The sequence below is a fragment of the Lagenorhynchus albirostris genome, chromosome 11, assembly GCF_949774975.1.
Source record: "Lagenorhynchus albirostris chromosome 11, mLagAlb1.1, whole genome shotgun sequence".
NCBI lineage: Eukaryota > Metazoa > Chordata > Mammalia > Artiodactyla > Delphinidae > Lagenorhynchus > Lagenorhynchus albirostris.
The window spans coordinates 93,596,200-93,609,427 of NC_083105.1; the positions used below are offsets into that span (position 1 = coordinate 93,596,200).

Sequence of the window (13,228 nt, forward strand, 5' to 3'; positions counted from 1 at the left end):
TGTACATGTGCAAATGAACACTCAGATACATAGACAATTATCAGCTAAGAACACTGACCTAAGAATGACCCTGTAGAATATCAAGAAGTTGGGAATTATATTGGTGTTTATGGTATTTCCCCTCATGTTGTAACCCTTGGGAGTGAAGGACCTAGACTAGTGCCTTCATTTATGTGTCAATGGAGATGGAGAGAATCAACTTGTTATTGGCATTCTTAGGTACTTATTTATTGGTTCATTCATTAGTGTCGCCAACAGACGTGTATTGAGCACCTACCATATGCCAGGCACTCTGCTAAGTACTGGATGTAGATAAGGAAGACATGTTATCCTTGACTTCACTTCATTAGGGTTTGCTAGAAAAACTATCTTGTTAGCCAAGCTAGTGAGAATTGTGTTCTCCCTTCCTATATTCCATGCAGGGAGAATCACTATTAGTAAGTGAAGGTATGGGTTCCAAAGATAAGAAATGAATGTTTTTATGTAGTTGAAGTTATCATGTTACTTTGCACAAAATTTGGTGGCTGTTTGGTGGCTGGTGGGAGATGGGGGAATAGGTTCTACTGCTGGGTGGTTCTAGGATTTAAAATCTATTTTAGGGACTTTCCTGGTGGTCCACTGGTTAAGATTCCGTGCTCCCAATGCAGGGGGCCCGGGTTCGATCCCTGGTCAGGGAACTATATCTTACATGCCGCAACTAAGACCCGGTGCAGCCAAATAAATAAATAAATATTAAAAAACAACACAAAACACTAAAAGCTTTAAAGAAATAAAACAAAATCTATTTTAAGTATTGTTTATATTGGATATCAGGTTGTTACTTGTAGACTAGCTTTTAAAAACAACCTGTGTCTAAGGTCAGTAGAAATTGTACTAAAGCTGGAGAGAGGGGTGGGAGGGAAGGAGTCTTTGACTTCTTTCTAAGTAATTCAAGGCAAAAGAAGCTCCTTATCTGTCTCTGAACACAGTATATTCATATTCAGTAAGTAAATATCAGGTACGTGCTATTTGCTAGATGCTTTCAAGTAAATTGTTTAATATTCACAACAACTCTGTGACGTGAGGATAATCACCCTCATTTTGTAATGAAGAAAATGAGGTCCAGGTAATTTCAGTTACTGCCTCCCCTCCATCTAAGGGGAGTGTCAAAGCCTAGTGTCAATTCTAGATCTTTTGACGTCTAGTTCCTTGCTTTCTCCCCTGTATCGTAATATCCTTCTAACTAATATTTTATTATTTTTGCAGTTTCAGTATATTCATTACTATTCCTGCTTATGTGTTAGTACTTAGCTTGTTAATCTCCTGATCTCCCAGACAGGGTTAGGCGGCCTCCTATGGAGCACTGAGCATGCTCTTTTCTAACTCATCACATCGTACCGTAATTTCCTGTTTATTTTGTTGTCTTGGACACTAGACTAAAGGCTCCTTGTGGACTGTATTCCATTCAGTGGTGGATCCCATCTCCTAGCACATTCTCGGGCACATGGAAAGCATTCAACAAACGTTTGTCCAATGAGTGAATCTTCACAATTATCCTGTGAAAACTGTTACTGTCTCACGTTTTACAGATGAGGGGGCTGAGGGTCAGAGAGGTAAAGAAACTGATCTAAGATCACATAGCAAGTTAAGAGTAAATGTAAAACATGTTCTCAACTCCAGAGTTTTGCTATCTCCACCACAACGCAGCACGATTATTATTGCTGTTGCAGAACAGGCCTGGTAGAGGGTTGCAGTGGCTTGGGATATACTTAGGCAGTAGAGTAGATCATATGGGGGACTTGGAAATGGCCCTCCTCAACACCCCAATTTTAAATCTATTTTAACACAGGCTGTTTACCTGCAGCTCAGAACACCAATGTGTTCTGGGTGGATGCGTATGGTTCTGGTGGTCCCTGTTCCATCCCTGGCTCACCGTTACCCTCCCAATATCGTCCTTTGACCTCCTTCCCGGGTGACATTTTTTCCTGCTCCCCATGATTCTCTTTTTATCATCCATCACCCATTTTTACTGCTCATCCCCCCTCTTAATAGTCAGTGGCAAGCCAATAATTTTTATTAACACTTGAAAATGCTGTTTTGCTGTTAAACCAATACATGCAATTGCCCTAACCTGCCAAATGGTGGTAATCAGAATCAGGTTTCCAAAGGTTTGGATTTCAGCAGGGCTGCCTACACTGTCCTTGGAGGCATATAAATTAATTATAATTAAGAACTGTGTGCAGATGTTAGAGGAGAAATTTTGGTGTCTGCTCTTGCAGAATGTTGAAGAAAAAAAAAACCATCAGTGGCTGTTGCTGATGAGGGTACAGATAATCACCTACGTTTGTATTACAAATTTCTATGAAAATGCGTACATATTAAGTGATTTATGATCCTTTGTTTGTTATCTGTTCAACTCTTGTGTCAAGCAATTGGGTGACAGTAGAAGTGATACTTCTGCTTTGTGCATACAGCGGGAAAAAATAGGTCAGATACAAAAGCCAGGATCTAGCTCCTGGAAGGGTGCAGAACAAGGTGGTAGGTTGTAGAACAAGGCTCAGGTGGTAGGTCTGCTTGGACTGAGTGAGAACAAGAAGGCTCTTAGGTAACAGAAGTCCTGCCAAGGAATTCAATGGCACATTGGCCCTTTGCAATGCTGAGGCCATCTTCTCATAGGGTCTAGGGGACTGGTGGTCTTTGGAACGGCATCCTTACTTGCTTTATGTAGGAGGACTTGATGGAACCATCTGCTGGATCAAAGGTTTAGATAATTTTTTCCTGTATCTTTTCCCTCTCTCCCATCTATCCTGCTCTTCCCTGATCGAGTACTTTCCCAGAAATGACTTAACTAAGGCTCTGAGTTCTTTGATTGTCTATTTACATTATTTGTTATGACTGTGGTATGTTGAAATGGATTTGGGATTAGCCCTGCACAGAAGTATGTTTAGATAAGTTAAATCCCCCGACAGGACCAAGGAGAGCAGTTTATTGCCATGTCAGTCACTACATTCAAAATGGATTCGGCATGTTTACAGGATGTCCAGGTAGACTTTTCTTTCATCACTGGTTTCATAGGCACATAGTCCCAGACCCCAAACCCCAGATTACCAGGCTTTCTTACCTCGTTCCTTATGAAGAAAGAGCAGGGGCAAGGGAGCTCAGAAGCTCTAAGAGTTTGGATGATGATAACAGTATGAAAAGAGGAGAATAACAATGCAGAGAGAAGTTTTAGGTTCTAAGTCCACTAATATTAAAGATAGGTGCCTTTTATATGTTATTTTTACAGATTTAGATGAAGTTTAGATGTGTTTAGCAGACCCTAAATGCTTCTGGAGGATTGAAATTGGGTTTCCAAATGCCCTGAATACATAGATGGCATTGTGTTTCTTTCGCTAGAAATGGATATTAGTCTTGTACTTCAGAATGGATAGATGTTTGACATCTGGTGTACTCCTACTTTCTGCTTCAGATGATTGGGGAACACATTTATTACCTAAGCTAAGCATTCGGACTCAAAAAAGCACCTCTTTGGTTCAACATTTGCTGTGCCTCTATAAATTTGAATTTAGAAAGTATGACTTAAAACCTGAAATTGACTTGGAACTTAAACGTTTTAAAAAAATGTGTTAATTAAAAAATTTTTATTTTGGATCTGTTCTGCAGAGTTAAGTTATTCATACTTCGCTGTTCAAGGCACACTTTCATTACTGGTTCAGATAAAGATGTCTTGTTTAATTAACTTGCTCTCCATGTACCTTTATTCTTCTATATATCTTTTAGAGTAAGATAATAAAATTCCTTTAAAAATCCTGCTGTTATTTTGATAGGAATTGCCTTCAAGTTACGGATTAATTTGGGAGAAAATAGAACTTTCTAAAATATTATGTTATTCCCTCCATGAATTCGTCTATGATTACATTGTTCAGGACTTCTTTCATATCCTTTAGTAGAGTTTCAGATTTTCTCTGCAGAGGTCTTGTGCATTTTTTGCTAATTCCTAAATAATTTATAGTTGTTTTTGTTATTATGACTATTATATTTTCTGGTTGGTTAAAAAGAGCTATTGATTTTTTTATAAGAGTATTATTTATCTAGCAATCTCATTCTACCCAAATTAATAAATAGTTTAAAATTCTGTTGGACTTTGTCTGTAGACAACCATATTATCTTCATGTACTGCTATTATTTTCTCTTTCCTTCCCATCCATAACACTTTTGTTTTCTTGCCTATTTTATTTACCAGAATCTCCGGGAGCAGTGATAGCACTAACTCACTGTCAAAAAAAATCTGATTAAGAGTTTTTGGTATATACTCTTACCAGGTAGACTGATGATCTCCTTCATTGCCTGTCATCAAGGAGTTAAAAAAATATTCTAACATTTATATCATAAATAGGTGCTGCCCTTAATCAAATGTGTGTTCTTCATTTTTTTTTTTTGAGATATTCATATAAATATCTTGTTTGGTCCATGAATGTGGTGAATTATATTCTGATATTAAACCGTCCTTGCATTCCTTATATAAACCACGCTTGAATATTATTATTAAAATATACTATTTGTTTTGGTTAGCTAATATTTTGTTTACGATTTTTTTGCCTTTAGGTTCGTAAGTGAAAGGGATCTGTGATAATCTTTTCTTGTACTGTAATTATCTGGATTTAGAATTAAACTTTTCTTGTTTTTCTGTTTTGTTCAACTTGTATGAACAAGGCTCATTTCCCCACGTGTACCTGTTTTACTTCCTTTTATTTTGGCAAAGATGGGGTGGGGTGGTTTTGGTGGATTAGGGTTGGGGGCCTTTGATAACCATTTTATTTTCTTTAATGGTTATTATTCAAATTTTCCATATTCTTTTGAAACTTTTTGCTTTTTAAAATTAGATATTTATACATTAAATTTAAAAGCAACTAACTTTCATAATATTCTTTTTTTTTGTTTGTTTTTTTTGTTTGTTTTTTGTTTTTTTTTTGCGGTACGCAGGCCTCTCCCTGTTGAGGCCTCTCCCGTTGTGGAGCACAGGCTCCGGACACGCAGGCTCAGCGGCCATGGCTCACGGGCCCAGCCGCTCCACAGCATGTGGGATCTTCCCGGACCGGGGCACGAACCCGTGTCCCCTGCATCAGCAGGCGGACTCTCAACCACTGCGCCACCAGGGAAGCCCCATAATATTCTTTTATTATTTTAAAATTTCTACTGTCTATGTTGTTATTGTCCCTTTTTCATCATCAGTTTCATTTGCATTTTCTCTTTTGTTTCCTTGATTGGTCTTGTCAGAATTTTGTCTAGTCTTTCAAAGGATCAACTTTTGGTTTTGTTTTTTTCTTTTCTTTGCTTCCTGTTTCATTAATTCCTGCCCTTATCTGTATTATTCAATTCCTTCTTAGGGTTGACTCTGTTAATTGTTCAATAAATGAAAATTTAATTACAATTAATTATTTTATTTTCTTATTTTCTTACAAGTGAATTTAAAGGTATAGGTTTCTCTCTAAACCGTTTCATTTATGCTCTAGAAATTTTGGTATTTAATATTTTCATTGTCATTCTAATCAAAGGATTTTTCAGTTTCTGTTATGATTTCCTCCTTAACATTAGTGTTATTTAATATTGTTTTTTAAAAGTTTTGGATGTGTGATATGTTTAGCTACCTTTAGAATTTTATTTGTAAATTTAATCACATTACAGAAAAATGGCAATCATTCATATTGATTCTTTGGAAGTTACTGAAGCACTTTCGTAGAGCTAATATTTTCCATGTGCTTACAAAGAATATATATTCTCTCTTGTATATGTTGCTAGATATTTGAAATAGTTCAAGCTTATTATTCATGCTTTGTTTTGTTTTTTGATCATTTATGTCATTGTTTATATTTTCTCCGTTGGATTTGTCTGTTACTCCCCAGGGTAATTTTAGTTATTGCTTTATGCATGTCAAGCCTGTATTTTTAGATTCATGTATATTCATGATTATAGTATCTTCTTGGAACTGGTATGTGACATCTCTCATTGTCACTTTTGATGTTTTCACCTTGAATTTTATTTTGTCGTGATATTAAAATTTTGATAGACATTCTCACACTGCCCTCCCAAAAGGTTATACTCATCTGTATTTCACTTGACTTATACTGTATGAGACTCCTTTTCCCCCCACATTCTCCTGTGTGACAAATTTTAAGGCCTGTGCATCCTCACTTTCTGTCTTTATCGGTAGCTTGGGAAACGGGGCCTGATGCATAGTTCTGGCACTTCTGATCTTCATTTTATTCACTGCCCATCATATTCTAATCACAGTCGCCTTAGTTACGTCACTCGAAACAGCGTCCTGACCCCATTAAGGATGGCGCCTGGAAAATTTGACTTACTCATCTATTAAATCACATTTTATCCTTCTTTTGGGGGTTGCCCCAGGATTCAGTTTTCCCTGAGAACAGGATTGGCCCAGCTTCTCACTCAAATATGTCTTCCCTTGGAGCCTACTGTGGGCAAAGTGTCGCCTGGTCCCTGTTAGTTACCCTGCACTGGTGGTAGGCATGAACACAAGCTACTGCGGCCTTCTGCTTGCTGTAAATCTAAGGGCCGCTCAACTCAAGCCTCAAGGAGGCAGAGGATCAGGAGGTGACCAGTTGACTCTCTAATCCTGATGCTTGGTTTTTGGTTCTGCTTGTGAACCCTCGTGTCTGAATTTACAGCATGATTTGGGGGTGCTGAGTTCCACCGATCCCCATTACTGCCCCTAGCCTGAATTACTCTTGAATTCTGCTGCACTTGACTGGTAAGCTGTCAGTGGAGTTTGCTGCTCCCCTGAGGCCATTATGCAGCATCTTCTTCAGGGAGTTAGAACGTCAGGGAACTCATATCTCTTGCCACCCCCCCCCCCAATCCCCACCTCCACCTGCACCTCCACCCTCCCCTGCCCTGAAGTTCCTCTCAACATTCCTCTCAGACTGTCTGCCATTCTCTCCCTGCCCACCTCCCACATGCTGACCCGGTGCATTCATGAATAGCTAGCTAGGCTCCTTGAACAACTTCTGTAGAAGCTTAAAGGTGACATCCTTTGCATCTCTAGAGATTTTATATTCTTCAAAGCACTTCCAGCTGCATATTATCATTTGATCCTCACATAAAACTCTCTCAGGTATTTAGGTTAGGTATATTATCCGGATTTCACCGATGAGGAAACAGAGACAATGATGAGGAATTGCCTACCCTCAGGTACTTAGTTACTGTGGAACTGCTATTAGAACACAGTTTGGTTTTGGTTAGTGAGTTTGTGTATTCATTCATTAATTCACACACTCATACTGAGAGGCAGTAGAATGGAAAGAGCAAGGGTTTCGGTGACAAACTTTGGTTTGAAACCTGATGCCAAATTATTAGCTGTGTGATCTTGGTCGCGCACTTAGCCTCTCTCTCAGAAGATCAGTTTCCTGATTGGTAATATGGGGGAAACTATATCATGTTTATATGTGATTTAACAATCCATGAAAAATAGTGTCTGGCATATGGTAGGTTATAAGTAAAATGTTACTATAAATATATAATATATAAAATAGGTTACTAGTGTAGGTAAAAATGGCCAAACATTGACAAGTTTATTATGGTAGAAACTCAGCGGCTACCATTTATTGAGTCCTTCCTTATTGTACGTATCCAAGGCACTGCTAGGCCCCAAGAATTGCAAATACAAGTGAGGCAAGGTTTTCTTGTGTGTCTGCGTCTTCTACTAGACTGTGGTCCTGGAGGGTAGAACCTGTCTGCGTTATATCCCTGACACCTAGAACAATGTCTGCTAGGGAGTGGGTGCTTAATAAAAGTGCTTAATAAAAGTGGGTGCCTTCTGAACTGAAAAGGTCCCTGCCCACCAGGAGATGACCAGCAGTGAAGACAGGCAGATACATAATCATATACTCTAATAAACTGTTATGGATATTTAGATAGACAAACACAGGCCATGACGAGCGCCGAAGGGAAACGGTGCTCAGTTCTCCTGGGGTAGGGGGCACTGCAGTGCACAGGAGGGGGCACAGCTTCATAAAGCAGGTGCCGGAAGACTAACGTGGTCTGTTGGGTGGAAGGGAGCGCCACCAATTAGCTTATCTTGGACTACAAGCTTTCTCTCAAGTAACCCCTTCTAAGGTGTGAAATTGAGTTTGTATTCACAGCACTTCTTTGTCTCGCAGTCCCTCTGTTACTGGTATCTCCCATAATGTATTACTTCATAAAGTGCTTTGCTGTATCCTGAGTATAAAAAGAGACACTCAGTAAAACCAGAGTCTATTCTTCGAGTGTCACGATTAGCCATCGCATAACAGAGTATAATATATTGTGTAAGAAGAAATAGAGGAATGTAAGAGATTTTTTTTTTTTCCCCGATACGCGGGCCTCTCACTGTTGTGGCCTCTCCTTTTGCGGAGCACAGGCTCCGGACACGCAGGCTCAGTGACCATGGCTCACGGGCCCAGCTGCTCCGCGGCATGTGGGATCTTCCCGGACCGGGGCACGAACCCGTGTCCCCTGCATTGGCAGGTGGACTCTCAACCACTGTGCCACCAGGGAAGCCCTGTAAGAGATATTTTAAGAGACCAAATAAAACATCAGAGTGGGAGAGTGTAGACTGCATTAAAGTCAATAAACAGTCATGGCAGAGTGGACCACTTTTCAATGTGAAGGAACCTGATTTAGTGACTGATGACTGTACGATTCGAATCCCATTGGAATGAAGTTAGCTGCTACTTTTGCCAAATTCTAAATCTTTTGGTTCTCCTTGAGAACCAGTCCTTGAAATTTAACAGATTATTTTTGTTACTGTTTTGCCAATAGCTCTTTGAAGTGCTAAAGCCATCCGTCTTCCTCAGTATTCAGTGCTGCTGGACTCGATATAGTGCTGCTGGCTTAGAGCTCTGGGAGGAGGAATTTGGGCTCTGGCTGCCCAAATTCAGCTGGGGACAGTTCATCACACGGGTTGCCAGGGCTGTGTAGTCATCCGGTCTCCACAGAGACTCAAAGCCGAGGAAGTTGTCAGGAATAAACTTGGTTCAGATGTGAACCACTGAGCTGCTCGTCTTACTTGCAAGAGAGAGACAAGGACGGTGTTACAGGGCTCCTTCTTGGCAGTGTGGAAGGATGACTACAACAGCAAGGGTTCCAAAATGTTTTCTGCCAAGAACTGGATTGGATTTTTGCTTCCTCAGCCACAAAATGTCCCCAGCATCTTAGCCCCGAATCATTAATGCCCTTTGCAGTCAGTCTCCTCAACCTGGACACTTTCTTATCTTTCTTTGCTCGACACCCTCATCATTATTGTTTGCTTTTTGTTAGCTAAACTCTCAAGGCTTTTTGATTCCTAATATCTTACCTTTTTTTTTTTTTCCAGACAAGCAGGAGATATGAAGCAACATTATCATTCTTGATTACATTCTCTCCCTTTGGAGAAGAATGAAAATCCCTGGTTTTGGTTTGGGGTGCAGTTTATAGACTATTTCCTTGGAGTATAAAAATGCTATGTGTATTTTATTTTTTTTTTAAATTTAATTTATTTAGTTTTGGCTGCGTTGGGTCTTCGTTGCCGCATGCGGGCTTTCTCTCTTGTTGCAGCGAGCTGGGGCTACTCTTCGTTGCGGTGCGCGGGTTTCTCATTGCGGTGGCTTCTCTTATTGCGGAGCACGGGCTCTAGGCGTGCGAGCTTCAGTAGTTGTGGCACTCGAGCTCAGTAGTTGCGGTGTGTGGGCTCTAGGGCACGTGGGGCTTCAGTAGTTGTGGCGCACAGGCTTAGTTGCTCCACGGCATGTGGGATCTTCCCAGACCAGGGCTGGAACCTGTGTCCTCTGCATTGGCAGGTAGATTCTTAACCACTCTGCCACCAGGGAAGTCCCCAAAACGCTATGTGTATTTTGTATTGGCATGTACCGGCATGCTGATGTTGTAATATCATTGACCTTGGCAACATTATGTAACTGTTTTGAGCTTCGGTTTCTCCATTTGAGAAATGGGGATAAAATGACTAATTTATAGGGTTTCTAGGAGGACTAAAGAGATTGCAGAGGAGGAAATGCCTAGTACGGTACCTAACACATACCAGATGTACCAAAAATGATTATTTAAAACAAATCAATACAATCTAAGCAGGACCAGTTCTATTTCAGTAAGGGGAGCTCTTGGAGAATGGTGAGACATGAAAAGAGAAATGACCAAGCTTTGTAGAGAGTTGTGTCCTCAGTCTGGTGCAGAGTGTAAGATTCAGGGGCACATGTGGAAGTAAAGAGGCAGGAGGAGTTTGTGGTAAAAGGTAAAAAGTGGTAAACTGCATGCAAACATGAAGTCAGTCATTTCAGAAAGGTCACTAGGTCAGTAATTTAATAGCATTTGTCCAAATCGCCATACTTTGATGCATAAACAAATGGGAATAAAACTATTCCTCGTAATAACTGATGATGTAAGAGGCAATGTGATGTAAGGCGGATTGGCCTGAAACCAGAAGATCTGGGCTCATGTTCATTTCACTTAATTGGCTTATGGTCTCGGACTTCTTAGCTTTTCTGAGTCTTCCCTTCAACATCCATAAAATGGTGATAATAATGTTTTTCTTATTTCCCCCCTGCTGGTTTATTGTAAGGATCGGAGATGTTTTTAAAAGTACTGCCCAAACAACATATGGGCTGTTTTTGATTTAGTATTAAGAGCCGGATGGGTTGCTGAAGAATTTTCAGGCTCTTGTCCACCTTTGAGGTGAATACAAAGTAAAGGCATCAAGAATGGGGGCTTTCGTATCTGTAACTTCCTGTATCCAGCTCTTCCAGACCACGTTTTGTAGGTAACCTCTGCTGAGCCCATTTTGCTGCTCACTTTGCCTGGCCTTTGCCATCCCTTGGCCCCCCGAGAGCAGTTCAAGGATGGGTTGTGACAGGAGTACCGGGGATCTCGCAACCACAGCCGGACACGCTCTTGGAGACTCCTGTGTTCGTGCGCTTGGTGTGACTTGCCTGGACCACTTACCTCCTCTTTCCGTTGTTTGTCCCTGTCTGTTTGCTGCTGATGGCTATAGCAGTAGCATCTTTTAGTGTTTTGCTCAAGGATTTCTGATGCTTTCGGAAGTTTTTTTCCCTCACTCTGCTGTGCAAACACAAGAGATAAGAAGCTAGGCTAGAAGATAGAAGCTGGGTTTGATGATCAGTAAAAGGAGATAAGTTCCTTGACTTGCAGTATCCAGCCTCTTCCCAGACAGTCATGTAGTGTGGGGTGTAACGTTACCATTCTCTCTTTGTGTTTCCAGGGAGTCGACGAGTTGAAGATGAAGCCCAGAGCAGAGTGCTGTTCCCCCAGGTTCTGGTTGGTGCTGGCTGTCCTGGCCGTGTCAGGCAGCAGAGCTCGGTCTCAGAAGAGCCCGCCCAGCATTGGCATTGCCGTCATCCTCGTGGGCACTTCAGACGAGGTGGCCATCAAGGATGCCCACGAGAAAGATGATTTCCACCATCTCTCTGTGGTGCCCCGTGTGGAGCTGGTAGCCATGAATGAGACGGACCCAAAGAGCATCATAACCCGCATCTGTGATCTCATGTCTGACCGGAAGATCCAGGGCGTGGTGTTTGCTGACGACACAGACCAGGAAGCCATCGCCCAGATCCTTGACTTCATTTCAGCCCAGACTCTCACCCCCATCCTGGGTATCCACGGGGGCTCCTCGATGATAATGGCAGACAAGGTAAAAGGGGGCCGTGGTGAGAAGAGCCTGGGGGGTATGTACTGAGAACTAAATGATGCATTTGTTTGAATGCCAAACTCGATTATGAAAGATGGAGTGTAACCAGATGGTAACCAGAGGTAACCAGAATGCACTGAGTGAATGGATAGACCAGGAGCTAGTCTAGTGCTTTGGAGTTGAAAGTGAGGGAAAGATGCTGGTGTCTAGAAGCTCCTTTTGTTTGGAACAGGTTTGTGTGTCCATTTGTTTGTAAATGGATTCACTGAAATGACTAAGAGATGTTGAAGGTTGTAGCTCGGTGATACATTTTCTTCAAATACGTGTATGAGTACCTCCTTCAAAACTTTAGAAAAGGTGTGCTCTATTCTTCCTCCATAATACATGTTCTCCCCCCATACCAGTTTCAAGAATATAAAAAGCAAAATTCCCTGAGGCAGGTAATTGGTCTCCTTGAAGATTCAGATATCCTAGAGAAGTACTTCTTGCTAAGGTGTCCAGGCTCAACACGCATCCCATCTGCACATGTGAATGGATTTTAATCCATAGAACCAGTTGCAGCTGTGTTTTCCCCAGGCTTAGATTTGAAGGCAGTGGTTCTTAACCTTGACCGCACATTGGAATCACCTGAAGAGCTTTCAGCAGGACCAATGCCTGGGTCCCACCCCTAGAGGTTCTGGAGCACAGCCTAGGCTTGAGGAGTTTTAAAAGCTCAGCAGGTGATTCTCGTGTGCAATTAAGGCTGAGAACCACTGCTCTGAGGCCGCAAATCAATCATAGTCTCTCCTACGCTAATATTAGATTGTCACACGAGAAAGTAATTATCACGTGACATGGATGCTCATTCTCTGACTACAGGAAAAAGTGTTTTGTTTGTAGTTATGTTTTGTTTTTACATTTTTCACTTATTCGGTTATTTTTCCTTGCTTTGTACAATGAAAGTACAGTCCTTTTCACATACATATCGTCTTTGCAGTCATTCGTACCTTAGAATGATCCATTTCACAAATGCAGTATTTGTTGTGCATCACTTTGGGTTTCTTAAATTGTTTCTACTTTTGCATTGTCATCTTATACTTTTTAGTGTCACTTTCAAAACCTCCTTTAGTGTTGTACTGAAAAGACGTGCTGTGGGCTTCACGATGTTTGCAAACCCCTCAAAACCTAGCGCAGACGCCACAAGCGTGCTACTTGGCCAGTTGAGAACCACCAGGCCACAGGGCTTAACAGAGTAAAATAAGCTTGCGTGATCACTATCGCCATCTGTCGGCAGCAGGCGGAGACGTCTGTTTCGGAGCTTCCTTTGTTCAGTCTATAGGAGAAGTCAAGTGGAGAGTACTGAGTGCAGGGACTTCATGCTTTCAGTAGCGTATGAGAAGGCTGTGGTCGCATTCGCATGGGTAAAGGCACAGGTAAGGATGTTAGAAAAAATGCTGCCCCGAGGAGCCCATGCTAAGGGAAGTGGGATAAACTTGAATAGAATGGAAAATACAGGTGGACTTGGCAAAACCTCCCGAGTGTTTGCTTCAGGTAGATTTGTTAAACATCGTCGCC

The 13,228-nt window shown here is 41.4% G+C and overlaps 1 protein-coding gene across 2 annotated transcripts in view; it reads left to right on the plus strand.

The window, feature by feature from the left end:
• GRIN2B (glutamate ionotropic receptor NMDA type subunit 2B) overlaps positions 1-13,228 on the plus strand; it is a 426,141-nt gene that overhangs the window by 114,971 nt on the left and 297,942 nt on the right. For both annotated transcript variants that reach the window (XM_060165410.1, XM_060165411.1), the window contains exon 5: positions 11,249-11,677. In XM_060165410.1, the coding sequence (XP_060021393.1) occupies positions 11,267-11,677 (411 nt within the window). In that variant the 5' untranslated portion in view covers positions 11,249-11,266. The remainder of the gene's footprint in view (positions 1-11,248; positions 11,678-13,228) is intronic.